Raw genomic sequence first — 14,323 nt, forward strand, 5'->3', positions numbered from 1 at the left:
ATATAAAGGAAAAACATATTCTAAATTTGAAAATGGGTAGCTTGGGTTTTGAATATTGAAACCCGATCCCGGCTCGTATTATAAACAAACCTAATTTTTTTACACAAACTCTCCCAAAATTTCAAGGTTGGAGTTGGGTGGATAGTTCAATACTTGAACATATCTACTACAAAATGTGGGTGATGGTTCTTTTAAATTAGGTAAAATTTTGCTACTGATCTTTATGTTATGTGTAAGTTGTAGATTTAGTCTTTGCACTTTAATTTTGTTATTTTTCTAGTCCTTACCAGCCTAACCAAATAGTAGTTGTTAGATTTTTTTTAAGTGTAAACATATTATCACATGTGAAATGTCATAACAGCTTTTTTATTTTTACATATTACTCATAAAAATCAACTAATAAATTTAATAATTATTATTTGTGTCAAAATTGAAATTTTAAAATTCAAAAGAATTACTATTATTTAATTCAGAACAAATTTTAAAATTAAAAAATAAAACTAAAATTCATTTAGGTTCGGTTAACTCATTTTGGCGACAAATTCATTTCAGTTTATTTAATTCTAGTGACTTATTTGGTTTAGTAGATTATTCATTATATAAAAATCGAATCGATTAAACTAATTAGATATACATCTTTAATGGTCATTGAGATGTTAACTAACGACGCTCACCATTACTCCGACATAATTAAAATACATTAAATATATTTCATATATAAAATGAGCTTTATTTTTATTATCCATATCACAGTTCTTTTTATTAAATTATTTTAAGTAATACTTTTTTATTGGTAATATTTTTAGAATTAGACCAATAGTTAGATCTGTTCGATCACTAATTTATTGGTTTGATTAATTTAATAAATAAATTCATAAAAATTAAAAATAAAATACTCCTTTTAATCAATTTTTAGTCGATCAATTAATTCATAATTCAACTAGTCGACTATCTTTCTCTAAATTAATACTTTGATTGATTCTCAATTTAACTATATATATATATATATATATATATATATATATATTAATTTCAAACTGTTGGTGTTGGATAGTAAAGTAGCATTGGCTATAGCAATGGTGTCAAAAGGGGGCACTTAGGATTCGAGGGTGTCGAACCATAACTGTGACTGGTCAGAAATTGCCTGTGACCCTTACCATGACTCAATGGGGTCACTCCATCAATTCAAACCTCGAAATCATTATAGTTATCTGAGGCTATCTATATCTGAATTTCTATTGGTTCAAAACATTATGGAACTTTGATTTCTAACGTCTACTTGGCACATGCAACACCACGTATCAGTGTTGGATAATTTTGGGGGTTGAACGGTGAATTTTGTATTCAAAAAAAAATCTCCAGTGCTGTTTGTTGAACCAATGAGATTGTGCCACTCGTGAATCACATCGGATAACCCCTATCATATCTACTTGGAACAGTCGCAACTACCTGTTTCAAATTCAGGACCACTTTGGCTTTGCGTTTCATTGCATGGGTCTGAAATTCTTGTTACGAGAAAAAGCTGTCTAATAAATAATGTTAATGTTTATGGAAATGATTATGTTTATGTTTCATCTTGTTTCTTGATGAAGCCTAATGAATCATATAGTTTTCGACACTGATAATTAGACTACTCGTGGGTATTTTTAGAAACTATTAAGTCAATTACATAATTAAATTTTTGGGTTTTTAAAAATAAATTTCGAGTTTTCTTTATAAGGGTTAAAAGGACGAGACTTGGTATAAACTAGACCAACACCACTGACTAGTTGACATCAATTTAAAGTATTTTGATAGTGCCGCAAAACAAATTAAGCCAGATTTTTATTCGTAAGATATTTTACATTTATGTATTATCAACCACTCAAATCCTGTAATTTGTATTTTTATGCTGCCATGATTTCAGCATCAATAAACTTCACCAAAAGAAAGGAAAATCTATTTCATATGGCTCAAAGAAACTTCTTTCTATGAAAACTCCATCTATTTTTCCATGAAAATGAAAAGGGAGGGAGAGAGAAAATCAACATCAAGGGAGTTGTTTAATTTATCAAGTAATATTTGTGTGTATTAATTATAATCACTAAAAATATTGATTGAATCACAAGTGAAGATTTTATATTTAATTTATAATTGAAAAAAATTTTAAACTTTATTTTTGAATTATTTTTCATACAAAACAATCCATTTACCTGTTGTAGCATTGCTTCATTGTTCTAAACAAAACAAACAAAAAGGTTTCGAAAATTTTCAACAGTCGAATTTCCGTCACTATGGTGGCCAAGCCTATGATCCTTAAAAAATATTGGTAGCCTGTTAAGTGAAATTTTGTGGATTAAAGATTGCCAAGTGGACATGCATGGCCAACATCAAAATCTTGGAAGCTCCAATGAAATGAAAGATAGAGATATTACGTAGATAAGGAACCTTACTCTCACCTTCCTATATAATAAACGCATCGGATTGCCCCTTCAATCACTCACCCATCACCAACAAAATCAACTGCTTCACAATGGCCTCTACAACCATGGCTCTTTCTTCCCCATCATTCGCCGGTAAGGCAGTGAAGTTCTCCCCTTCCACCCCTGAAATCCAGGGAACTGGCCGTGTTTCCATGAGGAAAACCACCAAGCCTGTTCCTTCTGGTAGCCCATGGTACGGCCCTGACCGAGTTTTGTACTTGGGTCCACTTTCCGGTGAGCCACCATCTTACTTGACCGGTGAGTTCCCTGGTGACTATGGTTGGGACACTGCTGGACTCTCAGCTGATCCCGAGACCTTTGCTAGGAACCGTGAACTCGAAGTCATTCACTGCAGATGGGCCATGTTGGGAGCTCTTGGGTGTGTTTTCCCTGAGCTGTTGGCTAGGAACGGTGTCAAGTTCGGTGAAGCTGTATGGTTCAAGGCCGGGTCTCAAATCTTCAGTGAGGGTGGACTTGACTACTTGGGTAACCCAAGCTTGATCCATGCTCAAAGCATTTTGGCCATCTGGGCTTGCCAAGTTATCTTGATGGGAGCCGTCGAGGGCTACCGTATTGCCGGTGGACCACTCGGTGAAGTGACTGACCCATTGTACCCAGGTGGCAGCTTTGACCCATTGGGTCTTGCTGATGACCCAGAGGCATTCGCTGAGCTCAAGGTGAAAGAGATCAAGAACGGTAGGTTGGCTATGTTCTCAATGTTCGGGTTCTTCGTTCAGGCCATCGTGACCGGAAAGGGACCATTGGAGAACTTGGCTGACCACCTTGCTGACCCAGTCAACAACAATGCTTGGGCCTATGCCACCAACTTTGTCCCCGGAAAGTGAACTTAGAGAGTGAGAAGGGATTTGTCTTGTTTATGTTTTTATTTGTTGGTGTGAATTTAAATTTGTTGCACAATCAATGAAAGTATAATGTGAATTTTGTGTGCTCAATTTTTTTGACTGTTCCAAGTCCATTTGTTTCAAAAATGAAAATGGTAAAAACAGGTGAAGCACATGACGCTATAGACAAAACGAAAAATAAAACTGTAAATTTCGACAAATTAAGTATAAATATATTCCCGAATAAACTTCTCAGCGTTCTATTTAGTATTTTGAGAACTAGACAATGTTACAGTGACCACTTACATATAAGTATATGAAGTTACCCTGAGGAGAATGAAGGCAATGTATATATATATATATACACATAAAGCTTTATCAATGATATGAATGGTGTGACAACATGTAACTATGAACTGGATAAAGGTGCAATGAATACCGAACTCACCAGTGCAGGTTTAACGTTACTGACCTTCACTCATAACCAATGTCGACAAATCAGGGCTGCTTTCGATTGTTCTTTTGTACTTGTCCACTCAACCAAATGTAACTCAATTGTTACTCGCTTGTGCCCTTGCTCTTGAAATAGACTTGGCATAAAGTTCTTCGTATCGTGAAGCTGAAGAATCCCAGCTGAAATCTATATTCATGTTCTTCTGAACGAGTTGTTTCCAACTCTCTTTGTTGTTCTTGTAGAAATTAAATGCACGCTCCACGGCACCGTTTATTCCCTGTCAGGTTTTTAACATCATCCAAGGTTTAAGCATATGATAGAGAACCAAAACAATTAAGTTGGAATGTTGGCAAATCATGTTTCAAGAATTCCTAGAGTTACCTGTTCATCAGGAGTTGTAAATGTAAATCCGTTTCGAATTTGATGAGGTATTGTCTCCTCATTGACATCGAAAACGCTATAGAAGAAAGATTAGACAAAAGTTAAGATTTATGATTTTACGGTCAAGTAACTTCATATTAGTGGATTTACTTGCATATAATTCGAGTAAAGTATTTTACCTGTCATTTAGACCGCCAGTTTTTCTTGCAATGGGTACTGAACCATATCTCATTGCTATCATCTGGATGAAAAAAGAAAACAGACCTAGTAGTTATTTATTATTCAACAAGATGGCTCTAGCTGAAGTTTGGAGTTTGGAGCATACCTGTGTAAGGCCACAAGGTTCAAAAATAGATGGGATGATGAACATGTCAGATGCTGCGTAAATGGCATGAGAAAGAGACTCGTCATATTTTAATATTAGCCGAATGCATTCGTGGTTTTGGAATTGGTTTGCTATACCCTCAAATTCCCTCTGAAAACAAATAAAAGAAAAAGAAAATGTAATAATTTAAATCTCAGTGTACTAAGTATGGAACAAGAAAAGGATCAACTTAAAATAAAACAAATAACTCCGCATGGACTGATATGCCTGAATGGAGTTTTTATTGTTTTTATAGCTTTCATTCATGCAAGCAGAAAGAAATCCGTTGTTCACACAGAGAAAACAGCAGTAGAGATTCACCTGAATGTGGGGAACTGGACTTGAACCAAGTAGTACAAACTGACCGCCCATCTCCAATGTTCGATATATGGCATGTTTAATCAGATGAACACCTTTCTGTGGCACCAATCTTGTTATGCAGCCTACCTATTCAATAATAAAAGACTTCGAGTAAGAATCTAGGCAGTATTCAGCTAAGAAATAATAAGAACCTCCTATAACGCTGTGTTATTGGAACCTAAAGGTGACCTTAAACTTACATTGTAACTCAAAAGCGTTCATAGAGAATATATATTACATCCTAGCAATGTTGATATAACAAATAACTACTTCGGAAATAAAATTACCAATGGCCATTGATCATCAGCAGATGAAAGCCCTAGATTCCTTCTCATTGCAGCTTTATTTTCTGCTTTCCCTTGCATATCATTAGCACTATACTGCACTTTGAGAAAATTATCGGTGGCAGGATTCCATGCATCAGTATCTATCCCATTTAAGATTCCCATGAACTTTCTTGAGTGAGAATTCAGTGTTGAATGGAGGCCTTTTCCTCCCTGTAAAAGTTAGGGACATGATTTTGTAGTTCAACCTTAAAATTATAAAAGGAAGACCATGTTCTTGAAATAAAAACTACAGAATATTCATACCTCAGCAGTTCGGACTTCTTGTGCATAAGTGGGTGATACTGTCGTCACTATGTTAGAGAACACAATTGCACCCTGAAAAGAAGGAAACTTAGAAAAAAGAACAGAAAGAAACGCTATTTGTTATAGGCTTATAGCCAAACCAGTGATTACAGCACCTTAACAGGATTGACACTGTCATGTGCTGTGTTATCCTGCATCCTATCAGGTCTATTTAACTCCTGGGCATCCAGACCACATGATGCCAATTCTGAAGCAGATGCAGTCCCTTGGTACTCAAAGTTATGGCATGTAAAACATATTCGAGCTGAATTTAAACCTTTTGGAGCATACAAGTCCCAGTAAAGTGGTGCCTGAAAATGTAGTCAGAAACACACCAGTCAACAGAACATTAAATCAAATGCCAAAAGAAACATGAGGCCAAAATGTCATACAACAAAAGCTGTCTGCCAATCATGGCAGTGAATTATATCTGGTTTCTTGCCAGCTTGAAGAAGAAACTCGAGTGCCGCGCGACTGAAAAATGAAAAACGCTTGAAATCATCATGCTCTCCATAATATTGACCTCTCCAGAAGAACTTGTTGGGATGATGAGGCTCAATAAAATAAACAGGAAGACCTGTGAATTTAATTGCACATTCAGAAAGCAAAGCTAATAGATAACATGCAACTAGAAAGGAAAGAAGAGATTCTCACCTTCAACAGTACCAACCCAAATTTTATTTTGAAATAGTTTGCCATCAAAATATGACTCTACAGTCACATCTAAGGCCTGTCAAAAAAATAAAATAAAATCATCAGAAGCATATATTGGCCTATGACCTTAGTGCATCTCAAATATGCAAACATACCCTTAAGTCATGAATGCCGTCATATTGCATACAATCATATTTTGGAAGAATAATCTCTACAAGGTGTCCTTTCTTCTGCAGTGTTTTACCAAGACCAGTCACAACATCTCCCAAACCACCAACCTGATTAAAAGTTATTGAATTAAGAGAACAGAGCAACAGAAAGAAATCCTCCAAACTAGTATGTAAGAATATGCAAGTGGAAAAATATTGTACAAGCTACCTAGAAGCAAAAGTCAGAAAACAATTATTGAACATTCATTTCTCAGTACTAGGAATTCGGCGATCAATTTTGTAAACAGATAAAATAACCATTCTAGCAAAGAACTTGACATGTAGAGATATATTTAGTAATTATTAAAAGATCCAAAGGGTAGTAGCCTAGTTGCTAACAAATAGAGAAAAGAGAATGCAGAAACAAAATAATGTCACCATTGAGACATATCTGGTCACATAAAACAGCCAGCTACCCAGCCATCCAGGTTCAAACACAAGATCAAAAATATACACTTGCAACCACCCAGGCAGCAATTTCCAGCGGCACAAAGGTACACAGGCATTGGTGATTATACACTATCAACTTCTTTCAAGCAGATTGAAACCATGTATAGTCTTTATGCATAATTCCAGTTAAGACTTCCCAAGGAGCTTCGCTCCTTGGAATTTAAGAGCAAAAGTGAAAGCTACACTAGGGGTGTTTGAAATAGATGAGGATGAATTTCTCAGCAAAAAATGGAAAATAAAATGAAAACTTTAAGCTTGTTTGATCAAGGTAAGTAATAGGAAAAGGAAATCCAAGAAAACTGCTAAAAGGTCTGTCCATTGGTAAGGAAAGTTGTAAACTTGTACTTCATAAAAAAGCATGTGGATTAACAAGTAAAATGAAGACGTCTACTTCAATGAAATTTTAAAAGGAAGAATTTGTTTTCGACCTTCAACAAAAGAATCCAAGCCATGAAGTACAGCTTTAGATTAACCTAGACATCGCTCTACTGCTTAGTAATTGAATTCCAGAAGGAAAGAACAGTAGACTCTGTACATCTGTCAGCATTAGCTAATAAACACGAAATATTTAGTGAAAACAATGCAGTCTTCCATTATGATGAACTGAGAAACAACTCAAAGTGTAACTGGGAATGCATAAACAATCATAACTATTGTAGTATAATCATAGGAGAATCCATTGGTGAACATGGAAAACCACAGAGGATGTGGAAAAGAACTGTTGCAAGCAAGTATAGTAAGGCCACAAGATTAAAGAAAAAGTAAAACGCAATATATTAAGATGCTCCTCTATCTTACAGCTTTTTATTATAAAAAATGCAAACTATGCAAGGCATAGGAACCAGGAAAATATCAGCAACACCTAGAAAGAAATTAACAATCTAATAAATACATTGTTCATTTTGACACGGTCAATCAAATAAGAAGTCAGCAAATCTATGAGAATACAACATTAGATATGGACATGGGTTAAGGGTTTGAAGGTAAAAAAAGACTAAAAAGGATAAGACCTCTTACAATGTATGTTCATTAAGATTAGCCAAGAAAGCAACAAATATGAGGGGCTAAGTCTTACCTTAGCAACTGGTGCCATCTCAGCGGCAATATGAACGATGTACAACCCTGGACTAAAGACAAAAAGATGGACAAGTTAAAAAAAAGCAGTAATGCAGTAAAATTGATTAGTTAAAGGTAAGCACCTAGTTTGTGAGGATGCCAGCCGGAGAAATGTAGATATAACTTCACGCTCATTCTTTTCTTTGCATGCAATATGTGCATCACGAATGCATTGCTCCTTCTTCCACACCAGTTCTCTCAAAAGCTTTGCATCACTGTTTGATATTTTCTTCTCAAGCACCCAACCATCAATAGTAAGCAATAAGCGGCTCCAAAATTCCCAAGGCACATCATCAACTAGTGCATCTGATGTCCTTTTCTTGCTTTCTTCTTTCAAACTATTAAGAGTATCCTGAAATGCCTCCAGAGATTCTTGATATAATTGGACAAAAGAATATATCTCTTGATCAGACTTTTGAAGACGCTCCTCTAGTAGTTTTATCTTTTTCTGTATGAGTTCATTATATTGTTGCATTTTGTCAGATGACACCTTAAGGACGTTAACCTCTTCAAGAGATTTTTCCAATTTATCAACCTTCTTTCGAAGATCCTGGTTTTGCTGTAACACTAAAGTGGCTTGATCTGCCTGTTTAGTTGCCGTATCGAACAACTGTTGCAAATTTTCTACCTTTTCCCATAGCTCCTCGTGTTCAACCTTTATAGCAGAAATTTTTGAAGAGTCTTGCTGAGAAACCAATAGTTTAGACTCCAACTCCTTCACAGAGGACCCTAGAAAAGAGCATTCATTTTCCAATGTTGCCATGCGTTCATCAGTGTTCTTGACATTGCTAATCATAGACTTAAGTGCTTGGATATCATTTTTTAGGGCTAGATTCTCTGTCCTTAATGAATCAACATCCTTGTTAAGAGAATGATCATCATGTGTTGAAAGCACTTCCTCATTCGAAAATTTCTTTTGATTCTCATATGGTTCAAGCTCACACCTGCCGGTTAACTCATTTCGCAACATCTTTAATTGACTTTCTAGGAACTCCACATGTATCTTTCCTTGAGAAGCAACTTTAATCCGTGCATCAGCCTCTGCCAATCTCATTTCCAAAATGTTAATTTCTCCTTGCAAAGTCTCCTTCTCATCAAGAACTTTATGAATATCTTCTAGCGCATGAACCCGTGCTTGATTGAGAACAAGGATATCTACATATTTAGAAACAAATGAATGTGATGATATGTATATATCTCGAGTTGTGTACAAAAATAAGATCTACATAGATATAAATTCAACAGTTTCTTAACAGCAAGTTATCTTACTTCTCTCTGCATTTTTTATCATGCCTACCAGTTCCTCTAGTTGCATACTTGAGAGCTGCTCTCCATTTATGGCCTGCAAAAAAGAAAATAGCTATAATATTTTAAGTTTAAACCTTTAATTTATATAGTTCATCCTAAGAAAACATAAAATAATAAGTATATGACTAGGTATCTCTTATAGTTCCATAACTAACTGTTTCTCCCGAGACCTAATAAGTTCGGGACTCTAACCTAAAAAGAAATCATTTTTATCAAAACTCTGCACTATATTGTACCAGATAAAGCATCAATAAAAAAATCAGATCACTGCTGAATGGAAATCTTAATTATTAGGGAGAACTCATAATTACTATAATTGCTGGACACAACAATTAAGCAATGGTAAAGGTGTTCAATTATTCTTCCACTTCACCATCATTCTGAAAAAGTTAAAAAAGATAAAACAAATCAAACTAAAATATCCAAACAGACAATAAAAATGTAACACCAAGCAACACAACCTTAGTCTAGATTCACTACAGACTTATTCTGCAAATGAAAGTACCAAAGCTTTTGTTACAGAAGGCAGCACAAGGCCGTTTATAATCTGTTCACTGGTACGCTCCACGTCTCCGTTAGTCTCAACAGCAGAGGCAGATAGAGTGCCCGAATTCTGTTCGGCGATATTCTCTACATCTATCACAGTGTTAACATCATCTTTTCCACTAGTTTCATGATTTACAAAAGGCTCCACATCTACACCATTTGGAAAAGAATTTTCAGGTTCAGATTCCTCATCCCTAATCGGCAGCAACTCTGCACTCGTTGGAATCCGCTCAGAAGGAGGTTTACTCATTCGTTGCCTTTTATGATTTGAACTACATAAATATCAATAAGAACATAAAATTTAAAAAAAAAAAGAAAAAAAAAGAGTGGATTATAAGTTGTTCTATGATTTGGATTGATCATAATCAGTCAAACTCATTGACTACCCTAATCATTAGGTATAATTCACATTCAAACATAGAACCATATGTCATTAGTTACTAATTCCTGCCATTAATCTGCACTAAGAAATCAAAATTCTAGCAAATAATGTCTAGCTTTTACTATATCTAGTTGAAACGAAGTTCTATTCAGTAAAAAATTTCACAAACTCGATCAAGGATAAAAACAAAATCGATCTTTCAAAAAATACCTGAGATTACGTTGCCGCATTTTACAATAAGCTGGGAGGAATTGACGCGAAGGCAAAAACAGCACCCTCATATATACATTCTTATGCTTATCAACAGTGTTTTTATAACTACTGTTATTCAAACAACTAAAGCCATGACTGAAAAAGCAAGCCGATAACTTTGCAGACATTTCTTTATTATGATGATTCTTTTTTCTTTCAAATGACTGAGAAAAGCTTGTTTTCCATTTTTCTATACCGACGAATTTAAAAGATAAATGGGAGGGTAAGAATAACCGCTTTCTTTGGCATAACGATAGCTTCCTGCCTGAGAGGGAAAGCTTAGTATAGAAAAATGAAGATACTAAGTAATAAATATCTTAAAATGCTGATAATATCTCAGTGGAGGGAATGAAACTCCTTTTGATTGATGACTCCTTTGTTTTATTGTTAAGGTATGTTTATTTTCGGTTACAACCTTATCTAAATCCAACATAATATATTTAAACATTTTCTTTTTTCAGTAGAGGATTTTGAAAGTATATTTTAGATTATCTTTGGTGTAATATTAGAATTAATTTTTATAATTTAAAAATTAAAATATCATATTTTTAAATTAAAATATAATTGATATAATTATATTTTTATTATATAATTAAATTTGTGATGATAATTTAAGATAAATTTTAAATTTTAAATTGATTTAATCCATTTTAAAAATACAAGAACACCAATAAAATATTAGATATTAATATTTAATGTCCAATATACTAAAAAGCTTTTAAACTCTTAACTAAATAAACTCTTAGTTAAATAAATCTTATTTTTAGTTAAATAAACTCTTAACTCTTGTTTACTCATTAAAAATTTTAATTTTAATATTAAAAAGTAAAAATATGTAAACATGTTTTAAAATTTTAAATTAATTTACATTTGATAATAATATTTTTTGGACCAAATTAATGTGTTCATCGCTCATAACAAGAACTCATCTATAATCTATATAAGAACACAAGTTTAAAGAAATTTTTGAATTAATAAAAATACTCTTTTTATTAATTATATTAGTAATTTGATATTAAAATAATAATTTATCATTATGTGATAATAATAAAAGTAATATTAATTGAATTTTATAAATTGAATTCATTAGTTAAATTTTTAATATTTAATTTTTAACACTTATCTTGTCAACATTTAATTTTTATCAAATTAATTAATATTACATTTATTATTATCACATAATAATAAATTATTATTTTAATATAAAATTAATAATATAATTAAAAATAAAAATTTTAAAAATTTTTCCAAACTTGCTTTTATTTAGATTATAGATTATAAATAGAGAATATGTTTTTGCTTATGTAAGTTTATTATTTACTTTTTAATTTAATTTAGTTTTTGTTGTTTATTTAGTTTTTATATAATCCATGTGAATTTGATGATTTAGGAAAAAATTTACATGTCAAATTTTTATTGACGGATTTAGCAATTCACTAAAGATGTTAACACCAGATATTATAATAAAACACATATTGATAGTTCAAGTAGTACAAAGTGCATGTACCACATTTGATATTTTATAAAAGTACAGGTACCAAAAGTGAAATTTTCCCCTTTAAAAATGTTTAGTTACCTAAATGAAAAAGTTACCATGGTTTAAGGGCTTCTTTTCTATTTAGGCCTTCAAACTATCCCGCAAACTGTGGATTTGAAGGAAACGCAAAAAAAAAAAAAAAAAAAGTTAAAATCTTATTATTTGTAAAATCCGTTTACTTTTTTATATTTTATTTTTTTTTCCGCCAAAATCAGAAAATCTTCTTCTTAATGCACTAATATTCTCAATTTCCTCAAAAAAATCTTCTTCTTAATTCCAAATTTATTGATCCCTGGATTTCGAATCATACAATTTAAATTTCCTCTCTTAATCCTTGTTAATCTGTTTCAACAATCAACATTTTAAATCAAATCCTCTACTCTGATTTTGTTTCTTCTTATATATCACTTAGATCAAGAAATGGAGAAAAACACTAGCTGTTTTTTCTCCAATTCATCTCCAAATCTTGTAATCACTTGTTTCGTCGCCTTCATTACCATCATATTGGTCCGATTTCTCTACGTTATTTACCGAACCGGTAAGCCTCTAAACAAAAGAACTCCGCAGCAGACTCTCAGCACTCTCATTGTTTTAGGTTCAGGTACTCTTCAAATTTCGTTTATCTGTTTCCGTATTTGCCTTTAAACTTCACGATGTTTTATTATGATCTTTGGATATTTATTTATCGATATAGGAGGACACACAGCGGAGATGATTAATCTTTTATTAGTTTTACAAAAGGATCGATTTACGCCGAGGTTTTATATCGCCGCCGCTACTGATAATATGAGTCTTCAGAAAGCTCGCGTGTTTGAGAATTCTTTGGTTGATTCGGTAAAATTGGCTACTTCAAATTTTAATTATGTTATTAATTGCTACTGGGATTCTTTTTAGTACTTTCTTTCATTGGATTTCAATTTGTTTAATGTGAATTTTTGTTCTTGAGTGTACGTTTTATATATTTTTATTTAATGAAAATCCTTTGAATTATTATTAATTAATGATTTTGATATTCTTTTTAGTACTTTTCCCCTTTATGTGTCAATGTTGTTAATTTTCGATGTTATTTTTAAGGTAAATGTAGCTCTTTTTGATTGGAATGTTTGATGGCATCACAATTGAATGTGCATCACTCGTTCTAAATGATATCCTAATTGCAGACCCTCAAGTATGATCCACTAGACAGCCTAGACTAACAGTTTTTTTCATTGCCGATTTCGTGTGTTGGTAGTTACTTTTTGCAATCATTTCTATTAGCTTGTAAAATTTAAAGTTTTAAATGAGTTTTGACATTGAATGGAGGATGGTTCCATAGCTGTGCTTATCGTTAAGAAGTAGAACTATGTTTCATAATCATTTTGCTGTTTTGCTGGTCAAATAAGAGATTTACTTCTTAAACTTATTTCAACAATAGGGTGTCAAGGGAATCTCTGCAGAGTTTATGCAAATCTATAGAAGCAGGGAAGTTGGTCAATCATATGTAACTTCTGTCTGGACAACTTTAGTTGCTACGGCTCATGCATTGTGGCTAATGATTAAAATCAGACCTCAAGTGGTATTTTTCTGTTTCTGTTATGTCCATCCATTTTTTCCCCTTCCAATCTTGTTACTTTTATTAAAGAAAGATTCCAGAATCAAATTTCTAGTTATTAACTTGACTTTAATTGCAGGTTCTTTGCAATGGACCTGGTACTTGTATTCCTCTATGTGTAATTGCTTTCATTTTCAAGGTTTGTCTGTTTTCCCTGGAAGCCATATTATTTTGTATTGCTTTTCTCTCTGAGATATTACTGATGAAATTTTTCCAAAAGTTAAATGCATAAACATTTGTACATCTAGGAAAATTGGAGTTAGCCATTTTTCTTGGAAATTTTGCTTGCAGGTTGTTGGGATTAGATGGTCATCCATATTTTATGTTGAGAGCATTGCAAGAGTAAAAAGGCTCTCTTTAAGTGGTCTGTTGCTTTACAAGTTACAGATTGCAGATCAGTTCTTTGTGCAATGGCCACAACTGCAGAGAAAATACCCTCGAGCTCATTATGTTGGTTGCCTGATGTAGTGAATTAAGTCTGCTGCTGATGGGTACTCTTACTTTAACTTCTAAGGTTTTTTTTTTTTACTTAAATAGTGTATTCAGCAACATGGTCTGAAGTAGACCATGATATTTGGCCAAAAAGAAAAAGTGATAGAATGCCACACGATTCTTTTGAAAATTTGACTCTATTTACTACAGTTGCACATTAACAAAAGCATGTTATTTAATAATTCTAGCGTATCATTTCACTGCCCGAATATTAAGTCCTTAAATTTGTTGGCAAATAACTTCTGAGGCATAAGTTTCTAGTTCAACATTTCAAAAACCTCTGCATGTGTTTCT

At 33.1% G+C, this 14,323-nt stretch overlaps 3 protein-coding genes across 3 annotated transcripts; 2 read left to right on the plus strand and 1 right to left on the minus strand.

Annotated features, from left to right (window-relative positions):
• The first annotated feature begins 2,452 nt into the window (after positions 1-2,452).
• On the plus strand, positions 2,453-3,415 carry LOC108489181 (chlorophyll a-b binding protein of LHCII type 1-like). The gene has a single exon (XM_017793514.2). The coding sequence runs from the start codon at positions 2,513-2,515 to the stop codon at positions 3,305-3,307; it is 795 nt and encodes a 264-aa protein (XP_017649003.1). The 5' UTR covers positions 2,453-2,512; the 3' UTR covers positions 3,308-3,415.
• A 100-nt stretch (positions 3,416-3,515) lies between these two features.
• LOC108489180 (probable starch synthase 4, chloroplastic/amyloplastic) lies at positions 3,516-10,813 on the minus strand. The gene is made up of 16 exons (XM_017793512.2): positions 10,368-10,813; positions 9,735-10,047; positions 9,191-9,263; positions 8,005-9,076; positions 7,881-7,932; positions 6,302-6,424; positions 6,147-6,222; positions 5,885-6,069; positions 5,609-5,803; positions 5,454-5,525; positions 5,151-5,360; positions 4,825-4,950; positions 4,465-4,614; positions 4,319-4,380; positions 4,140-4,215; positions 3,516-4,035 (listed from the first exon to the last, which is right to left on the minus strand). The coding sequence occupies exons 1-16, from the start codon at positions 10,535-10,537 to the stop codon at positions 3,856-3,858; spliced, it is 3,135 nt and encodes a 1,044-aa protein (XP_017649001.1). The 5' UTR covers positions 10,538-10,813; the 3' UTR covers positions 3,516-3,855.
• A 1,249-nt stretch (positions 10,814-12,062) lies between these two features.
• Positions 12,063-14,211, plus strand: LOC108489182 (uncharacterized). Its single transcript, XM_017793515.2, has 5 exons — positions 12,063-12,547; positions 12,641-12,780; positions 13,361-13,501; positions 13,617-13,676; positions 13,829-14,211. The coding sequence occupies exons 1-5, from the start codon at positions 12,367-12,369 to the stop codon at positions 14,003-14,005; spliced, it is 699 nt and encodes a 232-aa protein (XP_017649004.1). The 5' UTR covers positions 12,063-12,366; the 3' UTR covers positions 14,006-14,211.
• Positions 14,212-14,323: the final 112 nt, after the last annotated feature.

The sequence above is a fragment of the Gossypium arboreum genome, chromosome 10 (genome assembly GCF_025698485.1).
Source record: "Gossypium arboreum isolate Shixiya-1 chromosome 10, ASM2569848v2, whole genome shotgun sequence".
In the NCBI taxonomy this organism is placed as follows: domain Eukaryota; kingdom Viridiplantae; phylum Streptophyta; class Magnoliopsida; order Malvales; family Malvaceae; genus Gossypium; species Gossypium arboreum.

Excerpts from the sequence above, each read along its gene's own strand:
- LOC108489181 (XM_017793514.2), top strand. The coding sequence starts at position 2,513 with ATGGCCTCTACAACCATGGCTCTTTCTTCCCCATCATTCGCCGGTAAG.
- LOC108489180 (XM_017793512.2), bottom strand. The coding sequence starts at position 10,537 with ATGTCTGCAAAGTTATCGGCTTGCTTTTTCAGTCATGGCTTTAGTTGT. Across the intron at positions 7,933-8,004 it reads CTGGCATCCTCACAAACTAG|TCCAGGGTTGTACATCGTTC; the intron begins GTGCTTACCTTT and ends TTTTGTCTTTAG. Across the intron at positions 5,526-5,608 it reads ACAGTGTCAATCCTGTTAAG|GGTGCAATTGTGTTCTCTAA; the intron begins GTGCTGTAATCA and ends CCTTCTTTTCAG.
- LOC108489182 (XM_017793515.2), top strand. The coding sequence starts at position 12,367 with ATGGAGAAAAACACTAGCTGTTTTTTCTCCAATTCATCTCCAAATCTT. Across the intron at positions 12,548-12,640 it reads TCTCATTGTTTTAGGTTCAG|GAGGACACACAGCGGAGATG; the intron begins GTACTCTTCAAA and ends TTATCGATATAG. Across the intron at positions 13,502-13,616 it reads TTAAAATCAGACCTCAAGTG|GTTCTTTGCAATGGACCTGG; the intron begins GTATTTTTCTGT and ends CTTTAATTGCAG.